General features: G+C 36.0%; 1 protein-coding gene across 5 annotated transcripts in view; it reads left to right on the top strand.

Moving 5' to 3' along the window:
- Nucleotides 1-6,703, top strand: part of itsn1 (intersectin 1 (SH3 domain protein)) — a 61,132-nt gene extending 54,429 nt beyond the window's left edge. For all 5 annotated transcript variants that reach the window (XM_015048399.1, XM_015048401.1, XM_015048400.1 and 2 more), the window contains 11 exons: nt 345-443; nt 546-629; nt 1,473-1,556; nt 2,526-2,657; nt 2,969-3,049; nt 3,666-3,787; nt 4,268-4,350; nt 4,426-4,509; nt 4,682-4,746; nt 5,669-5,777; nt 5,882-6,703. In XM_015048399.1, coding sequence (XP_014903885.1) covers nt 345-443; nt 546-629; nt 1,473-1,556; nt 2,526-2,657; nt 2,969-3,049; nt 3,666-3,787; nt 4,268-4,350; nt 4,426-4,509; nt 4,682-4,746; nt 5,669-5,777; nt 5,882-6,030 — 1,092 coding nt within the window. In that variant the 3' untranslated portion in view covers nt 6,031-6,703. The remainder of the gene's footprint in view (nt 1-344; nt 444-545; nt 630-1,472; nt 1,557-2,525; nt 2,658-2,968; nt 3,050-3,665; nt 3,788-4,267; nt 4,351-4,425; nt 4,510-4,681; nt 4,747-5,668; nt 5,778-5,881) is intronic.
- Nucleotides 6,704-9,960: the final 3,257 nt, after the last annotated feature.

Here is a 9,960-nt window from a genome sequence, read left to right on the forward strand (position 1 = left end):
ACAAGCTCCTCGTCAGTGATCCTCATGGCTCTGAGGATTACCCATAATACCTCGCTCTTTCTAGGGTGAATGCAATACAACTTTTTACCAGCAGATGGTGCATTTTAGCAGGATTTAACCTCAACCATTTTAACTATGTTACATATACATAGCAATTTTTAACAACTGAAGTTAACATAGTTACTTGTTTGCCCTATGAAATGTCACTGTGAGCCTGGAAGACACACAGCACTGCCCCTTTAAACATGAAATAACTTTAAAAGTCTTCAAATTGTATTAAAAACATTTTTGTGGGGGAAACTGCAACTAAAACAATGAATTTTGATGTTTTGTGTTTCCATCAGAGGTTAGCCATGGATCCCAGGTGCAAAGGGATGCCTCTGTCCAGTTTTCTACTCAAGCCGATGCAGAGAGTCACACGCTACCCTCTCATCATCAAAAATGTTTGTACATAAAATTCTTGTGGAAATTCCAGATTTGCAATGACTTTTTGTTTCCCCTTTCTAATCCGAATCTGAATTGTTTTGAACTGTTTCTGATTGCAGATCTTAGAAAACACTCCAGAGTCTCATCCAGATCACAACCATCTGAAAGCAGCGCTGGAGAAAGCAGAGGAGCTCTGCTCACAGGTGAAAACTGGAAACACACACTAAGGCAGCCGCCTACAGCGGACTGGAAAATCAGTTATCACTGGATCTGTCACTTATTTTTGGACATATATGCTTGTGAATTATGATCAAGCTGTAGTCTGCAATAGTTTTATGTGTGTAAAAGATAAAAGTGTCTGGAACAAGGCAGACAAAAGTTGACAAAAAGTGACATTATATACAGAACACCCAATATCAATGATTCATATGGTGGCTAATCTAGAAAAAAGTAAAAATCACCAGCCTGAATATAGTGAGTGATTTAGAGGGTGAAACAGAGACCAGCATCCTACCCAGAGATTTAAAAACACTTTAAAAATCCAATTCTAGCCATATTAAGGTTCTGACCAGCATTGTTACCCTGATACACACCCTTATCTATCCCAACGTCTGTCACTAAGATACTTAAATGATCAAGTTGTGTGGAGATTGTGTAAACTAGTGCAGCAGTGAATGGCAGCATCTAAAAGTCTCAGTTTTCTACACATAATTAGTGTTTTATTCATGAGAGTTTAAGTGCATTGCGGGAATGTAGTTATCAAGATATTGAAAGTTACATCAATATTTTGTGATTCAACCATCTTTGAAATTACAAAAATAATAAACGTGTACTTTAAAATTGTACTGTAAATGTATCAAATTAGTTATCTGCTCTTAAAAAAACTACTTAGAACTCCAATTGTGATTTAACTGTGTTTTATGCTTTCAAAGTTTTTAGTTTTTTTACTCAAACATGATTAGTAGTTAACTACATGAGTAGTTAATCTTGATAGAAAATGTACTTGGATGTGCATGACGAGTTGAGTGTGTGATCTGTGTTCTCAGGTGAATGAAGGCGTCAGAGAGAAGGAGAACTCTGATCGGCTGGAGTGGATTCAGGCTCACGTTCAGTGTGAGGGGCTGTCAGAGGTGCAGTATCAGCCGCAACCGCTTTTTTAAGATTAATAAGAGGTGAAATACTCAAGACAAGGCAGCTTTTCTGAATAGCTTTATTGACATATTTTACGGAGATAATAAAAAAAAAAAATATATATATATATATATATAAACACACACAAATTTAAGCACCCTCAACATACAGGTTGTCCTCAGAATATGTATGGGGAAAAAAATTAATAATCTGATGGAAGGGAAGCAATTATATATCCAATAAAAATTGGTGTGAGAAAAGAACCTTGAGGAATCCCACATATGATCTTAGTTTGCTTAAATTAATCATTTATTAGAAAAATTATTTCTTTAGAAATGTTAACTGTGGATGCTGACATTAGCGTTGGGGTCATCTGCTACATGTTTGGCATTGAGATGCTATGTCAGGCTAGACCCGCTTCTCTGATAGGCTAACTCCTTTCAGCACAACCTGAACACAACAGTTGTCTTTCCCAGCGTCCAATCAGATCGTTTTAGAAGCAGAAATGAATCCCCAGTGGGCCGAGAGGAGCGACTTTGTTGTCCATTGTGGTTTTTTGTGCGCCAAATTTATGGGTGTAGTGGAAACATGTGGGTACAAAGTAATAATAAAGCAATTATTTGCGTTAATTGACCAAAATTAAAGCGTTAATCTGTTGGCCCTAATTATTTCTGAATGACAAAGTATTCGTAGAATGTGACCCATTATCACAATGTACTTTCTCCAGTCGATAAAAATCTTATGTCACTATGTCAGAAGCAGCACTGAGATCCATTTACTGTTAATATGTATGTGGTGTAAAACCTTTTGAAGTATACTTTCAAACTTGTGATGTTTAAAAAAAAAACTAGAATAAAAAGAACCAGAAACTTTGTTGAGCAAAACTTTTAACACCATCACCTTAAAACTTGTGTGATCATTTAACTTTTTTTTTTTCTTTTTTAAATAAATTTCTCTGTGCTTTTTAGCAACTGGTGTTCAACTCGGTCACCAACTGTCTGGGACCCAGGAAGTTCCTCCACAGCGGGAAGCTGTTCAAAGCAAAGAGCAGCAAGGAGCTCTACGGCTTCCTGTTCAACGACTTCCTGCTGCTCACACAGGTCAGTCTTCCTTTAAGAACCTGTGGCTCAGTTGAATTATGTCATCAATCCAAATTTTCCAGAAAATTGATTATTTAAAAAGATTTACACGTTGCTACAGCTCTTGAGGCCTATGCTTTAGATGCCGCATTTTACCAGATTAAAAAATGTATATTTGAAATGATTAACATCCTGAAAAATTTGTATACATCTGTTTTCACTGATTTCGACAGCTAGCTGAAAACGTCTGCAGCTCCTCGTCTATTGCAATATATTTCTGGACTTGTGACACACTTAAACAAATTTAAACTTTTTTTCCCTTCCTCAAACAGGTCACCAAACCTCTGGGCTCTTCAGGTTCTGACAAAGTCTTCTCCTCAAAAACCCACCTGCAGTACCGCATGTACAAAACGGTGAGAAGGCTGGCAAACGTACCTGTGCTCTCATTTAACGGAGGAAAATGAAAAACCTCAGCTTCTTTTCTTTAACTTTAATGCACTTTGCCTATTTGGGTAAGAAAGCACAAGTGTATTTTTCAACAGAAAGCAAACCCTCATTGATGGGTGTGTGATATGGACTTAAAATTGATCACAATATTTACTGGTACTGTTGTGATAACATGAAAAGTGACCATAAGAACTATCACTTCTTTTTTAGCTTACTGTAAGTATGTGACTGCATGACTAAGCAATCAGTCCTACAAACTAACAGTGCTCCTCATTTGTAATGCACTTCTAGGACACCAGTCACATGATGAAGTGTGATTTGTTTGATTAAACTGCACATAATAACCGCATTTAATCATATTTTCAAACGTATTGATGTTTATTGCTGCTCTGATTGAACAAACAATGGAGAAAATAGTAAAACTAAAAATCTCGACAATATGGACAGTTTCAGTGGTTTTTAAAGATTATGAACTGGAATTTGTGACACAGATAAATCAGTCTTATCATTATAAATGATAAATGATACAATATGTACCTGGGCCCACCCTCGTTTCTAACTGGATCTGTTTGTTTCTTTCAGCCGATCTTTCTGAACGAAGTGTTAGTAAAGCTGCCAACAGATCCATCAGGGGATGAGCCTCTGTTTCACATCTCACACATAGACCGAGTTTACACCCTCCGGGCTGAAAGCATCAATGAACGGTAACAGAAAACACAGACGAGAGCTTCAGATGTTTGCTTTTATAAGCTGATCATCAGGTTTTTTTCTTATTTCTTTATTAATATTATTATTATTTTGTTTCTTTTACGTGTCCTGTCCTGCAGTTTGTGTGAGTGATTTACTGGAGTGTTACAGGTTTCCCTATGATGCTCTTCTTACTTTTTTAGAGACTTATTTTGGGTTTATTTCAAATGTAATGTACACAGAGACAAAAAAGAAAGAGAGAAAAACGGAGAAAGGTGGGGCAAAGGTTTAAAAAGAAAGGAGATAGGAAGAGAGGAGTAGAAGTCAACACCTTAAAAATCTGCCTCTAAACCTCTAAAGAGAGAAAACAAAACCTAGAAACCACAATGACAAATGCAAATATAATAACGGCTATAATATCTTTGGAAAGTCAACTGAGAGTGTATTCCTTAAATTAAATAATCCAACTTTTTGTCTTTGTGTTCATATCCTTACAGGACGGCATGGGTTCAGAAAATTAAGGCTGCCTCAGAGCTTTTCATTGAGACGGAGAAGAAGAAGAGGGAGAAGGCTTATTTAGGTAAACTGGGCTCTCAGACTGGTTTCTGTGGTTTCATTTAAACCCGGCGGCTGACCTGTCTGCTCCTCATCTCAGTCCGTTCTCAGAGGGCGACTGGGATCGGCAGGCTGATGGTTAACATCGTGGAGGGCATCGAGCTCAAACCCTGTCGCACCCATGGTACGTAAAAAGGCCATTGAAGGTCGACCTTTTGACAATTAAATCAATGTGGTATTGCTTTTTTTATTCAAAGCATCATGATTTAACATGATAATCTAATGAAGCTAAGCAGTAGCTTCTCTCAACTGGTTTTATGCACAATAATCAGCAGCAACATTGTCTGTGTTTCAAGGTAAAAGCAATCCTTACTGTGAAGTCACCATGGGCTCTCAGTGCCATATCACAAAAACAGTTCAGGTAGGAGAAAAATGACTATAAGCATTTTCTTACATTGTTTACATCGTGTTTTTACATAATAAAAACAATTATGAAATGAGTAATAAATATTCCATTTTGTCAAATCATCAAACAACTACAAATCAAATATGTTGATCCATGTCCAACTTACTACTTATCAAAAGCAACTCTAAAAAAACAAAATGCAAGTAAAAACAATTCAATTTTATTACTTGGTCAAAACTTGATTTATTAATGTTGATGCTTTAACTGATAAAGAGCAAAATAAATCACTCAGGAATGTCTGAAGTATTTCTGTTTATATCCACTTTTTTACATGAACCAATTTCAGTGTTTTCTATTGGAATTGGGAAAGTGGTACATATTTATCAAGTGAAAAAAATTCTGCTTTTGTATTGTATGTTTTATTGTCTGAAATAAACTAAGAAAAGAAAATCTGAATAGAAAAATAAGGATTATGATTGTAGATGTCTGTTAAAATTGTTAACAGTAACTAACATAATTGAAGTGGGAAAGTGTGTGACACTGACAGGGCCATATAATTTAGACTCGTAAAATGATGTTTTAGCCTTAAGAAGTTACATTTATAATTCAGCTTTATGTCGATTAAGATTTTCAATGTTTATTTTTTACTCTAAACAGTGGTTCAAAAAGTATGTATGCACTACATGCATAGATATGGCAGAATATTTATTCATAATCCATCAATGCACATACAGCTGTTAAATACAGTCCCCAGGATCTCTATAATATTATTTAATTTTCCTTTGGGATCAGTAAAATGTTTTTTGTTTGAATTTGAATTTAATGTGCCGTTTAATCACCTCAGAAAATACTTAGTTACTGCCCTGCCGAACAAACCACTGTGGGTTTTAGAGAACGTGAATTCAAAGTTCATCTGAGTTGTTTTCTTTGTTTGCAGGACACTTTGAATCCAAAGTGGAATTCCAATTGTCAGTTTTTTATTAAGGACCTTGAACAGGACGTCCTCTGCATCACTGTGTTTGAACGAGACCAGTTCTCACCTGACGGTGTGTGACGCATTCAGTCCACATTTCTAAACCATCCAGTGTTACTGTTTGTCCCACACAGAGGGACAAAACGCCCCTTGACTTACCACATCTTGTCTCTGCAGACTTCCTTGGCAGGACTGAGATCCGATTGGCCGAGATAAAGAAGGACCAGGGCTCCAAAGGACCAATCACGAAGAGGCTGCTGCTTCATGAGGTTCCCACGGGGGAGATTGTCGTTAGGCTGGACCTGCAGCTGTTTGAAGAGCCGTGAAACGAACAGCAGGTTGGACCAGATGGGACTGGCCTGGGAACGAACTCAGAGAAATGAAAACGGGGACAGCGCAGCTGGACTGGAATAAACTGGACCAGAGGCCTGGAACGGGCTGGGAGTTACTCATTGTGTGATCTGGTTGTTAATGTTTAGGGAGATTAATATGTTAACAGCAAGCTGTAAGAAACCCCCAGGAAAAGTCAGTAATTACACTAGGTAACTAAATATCATCCTCTTTAACAACAACAACCTTAAATGCCATGTCAGTTTTATTTTATTTGCCTTTTTTTTTCCATTATTTGGAAGAAATTAACAATAATGGGCTTACTTGGGATCAAATGGAAAACATTTTCAAAAAATAGGTACATATCTTGGATTGACACATATTTAGCTGTCAAAGTCGGGATTTTAGGTTCATCCTGTCACAACAACAAATTTACCTTGATAAATTGTACCAGAAATTATTTCACTAAACAATAATATTATTGTTTTGAGACCATTTTTGAGTAATTTATGAACAATGGCATAATAATGCAAGTCCACCGTATAAATAAGAAATAGACTTTAATTTTGTGAAAAACTCTTAACACTGGGACTACAGGATATTTGAAATATCCAAGAAAAAACATGGCAACCAAAACCCGTAAATAAAATTGGGGGGAGGGGTGCACTTATAACCAAAACCATAAAGAAAATGGATTGTGATGTCTCTGAAAACAAAATTGACCTTAAAAAATCAGAATGGAAATTATCAAGCTCATTTTAACTTATCATTCAAAACTGATTACCTATTGCAACAGATTCAATTGGGGTACCATTGTATTAATTGCAAATATTTAACAGAAAGCAAGAAGGGAGGTTGCCTAGGTTAGCATAGAACTCTGCAAAAACACAAACTATTGTATTTTTGTTCTAGTTTTAATGCAAATATTGAAATAAGACGAAACTAACTTGTATTGTAAGTAACTTTTCAGCAAGAATATCAGCTCTTTTTAAGTCAATAATTCCTTAATATTAATGAGAAAGTATTAGTCAGAAGTGAAATAATTTATCAGTGGAACTAGTTCTTTTACATCAGCATTAATAAATTATTGACTTAAAACTTGCTTCTATTTCTTACTGAAAAGTTAAGACATTTGTACTGGAAACTAGACCAAAAATACTTGCTAAGATTTTTGTGATTTTTGCTGTGAATACATAATGCCAGTAAAATAAAGAAAACCCCAGTGCCCCCTTTCTGGTCCAGTTAATCCCAGTCTGGTCCTGTCCCAGTACTGTGGAGTTGAATTCGGTCCAAGTCCGGACTCAGACGGGTTGTTGCTGTTTCCGCCTCTTCTGCTTTTATCCAGACAGTCTTAGAGAAACTCCAGTGACAATCCCTCCTTTTTTTATGTCCCTCCAAACGTAATCGCTGTGTGTGACTGAGTGTGTGTGACATCAGGTGTGAATGACTAGAAAAGTTTAAAGTCAGGTAGGTGACATTTAAAGGCACTCAACAGCTTCTCAAACTCTTAATCAATTTTTCAATTGATTAAGATCCCTTTTTATGGATCCATCAAGATCCATAAAAAGGAATCTTGATAGTTTGGTTTTTAACATCAATTGAACACTTGCCACATTTTCTCAGAAAGTGCTTAATATGTACAGGTGTATTGAAAAACCATGCTAATAAGCTGCAAAAAAACCCAGATTTTAAGCAAGTATATGATAGGTATTCAGTGTACATGACCGACTTACAGACATGTCAATGTGTCGGAGTAACAGTCAATGCAGTGAACAGGTACAAAAGCTGATTTCAATCAAGGTACTGTGAACAAGAATGTCTTAACTTTTATTTTCTGTTGCGCATCTCAGCTCTGACATGTTGCTGCAGTGTTAAGCTGTCTCGGTTGTCATTACTATGCAGGGAGAGGGGGAAGAAAAAGAACAAATGGAGGTCCCTGTGGTTCAAGGCTTTTTTAAGAAGCTCCATGAAACGTATTCCCAGTTCCAGTCCTTAACAATACAGAAGCTTCAATACAGAAACCATTTTAATATACGTCAGCACTCCTAGCACTTTGAAAACAGCTATGTTCCTGATATTTCAGCAGAAAATGATCCAAGTTGATATGTTAGCCAGCAGCCATTTTGAGTAGTGAGTCAGAAAGTTTGCCTGGAGGATAAAACATTCAGTCAGATCTGTTTCACCTCAGTATTTTTACCTCTACTGATATCTCTATAAAATAGGGTTAGGGTCTGTTAGTATAACCCTAAGGTTATACTAACTTATTGAAAAGATGACGTTGTGGTGTCCAATGCTCAGAATCATCAGTGGTTTTCTTTGAAATGTTTTAAAAAGACCCACTTTAACAGCAAGACAGTGGAAAAATATATCACCAAAATAAACACCAACCAGATAAAATATTAACCAGCATTCAAGCTTTTCCTTCTGGAATGACAAAGATAAGATTTGTGAAGAAAAAAAAATTGCTGTTCATGTTTGGCACTGTGTTTTTGTTTACACACATTTAATACATATCAAGTTGTTAATTTTAATCCAACAGTAAAAATACAGTCTAACACATAAAAACAAAACAAGATTATAGACTCCAGTAATCAAAACGATCAATTAGTTTAGCAAGCAAAGTAGTCAATTGACCATCTATCCATCTATCTATCCATCCATCCATCCATCCATCCATCCATCCATCCATCCATCTTCCTCTTATCCAGGGTCACGGGGTTAGTATTGAATCTATTTCAAATATTGACATGTTTAGAAAAAGTCCTTCAAGTTCCATTAAAAGTACTTATACCACAGAAGAATAGAAAAACACATCGCTAAGTATCAAAGTCATACAGTAACAATGCCGAGATACTGTGAGTGGCATCTATTGAAGCACAGACATAGAAAAACTAAATGAGGGGAATCAGGAAGATATTAACTAAAAAGTGGTCCAAGAATGGAGCCTTGAGGAACCCCACAGTTGATCTTTGTTTGCTTATATTTATGACAAAAGTCTACCAGGCAAGATTGGATCCAAATTGGAAAAGTCTACTTCTCCTATTCCATAACCAAGTTATTGGTTGTGTATTTTCAACTGTGCTACATCACTGAGATGTATTATAGCAAGACAGAATTTGGTGACACGTTGCTGTTAAAATTTAGTTAAGCTTAAACTTTTAAAGTATGGTTTCAGTGATCAAAAACATGACTATATGAAATTGTAGAGATATGGGTTAAAATCCCAACCAGGGACCTTTTTGTCTGATGTGTGGTGAGGAATAGTAAAGAGCTACATGCCAGTTATATGTTTGGTTTGATTTTTCAGGTTTATTTTAGTTAATGTTACAAAATGATAACTTTGGCAAAACAGTTATAAATAATAAATCTTATAAAACTGAGCTGCAACTTACTTAGTAAGGAATTTGGTTATCTCAAGAGCTACATGTAGCCTGTGTGAACTGGGCAGAAGAAAAGCTATTAAATTCTGTAATGTCTGATTTATTTTAAACAATTATTGCATTGTTTCAGATCAAAGCTTGTAATTTGCTGAAGATCGGCCTGTTAAAGAAAAAAAAAGAAGAAAGCCACTAAACTACATAGTGCTAGTGCCTTTCCATGAACATGCTAACACTTCTTGGCCTTATACAAAAGAATGCTTCATTTCAATTAAACCAATTCACTTTTAGCATATCACTAACATGATTTTTGACTTTAAAAACAATTAGAATTTTATTTTATCCAAGTTTAATGCTCTTGAGTATTCAAAATGGCAGCTACATTAGCTGGTGGGACAACTGACAACAGTGAAGTTGTAAATGTGTTAGTTAGCTAGTTACTTTGCCTGGTAGTAAATCTAGCTAGTACTTTTAATTTAAAGCCACAGTTACAATAATATTCTGAATAATAAATGACAAAACAGCTTAGTGACCAGCCACTGTCTAATC

The sequence above is a fragment of the Poecilia latipinna genome, unplaced genomic scaffold, assembly GCF_001443285.1.
Source record: "Poecilia latipinna isolate Pla-1442-1.1 unplaced genomic scaffold, P_latipinna-1.0 Scaffold881, whole genome shotgun sequence".
NCBI lineage: Eukaryota > Metazoa > Chordata > Actinopteri > Cyprinodontiformes > Poeciliidae > Poecilia > Poecilia latipinna.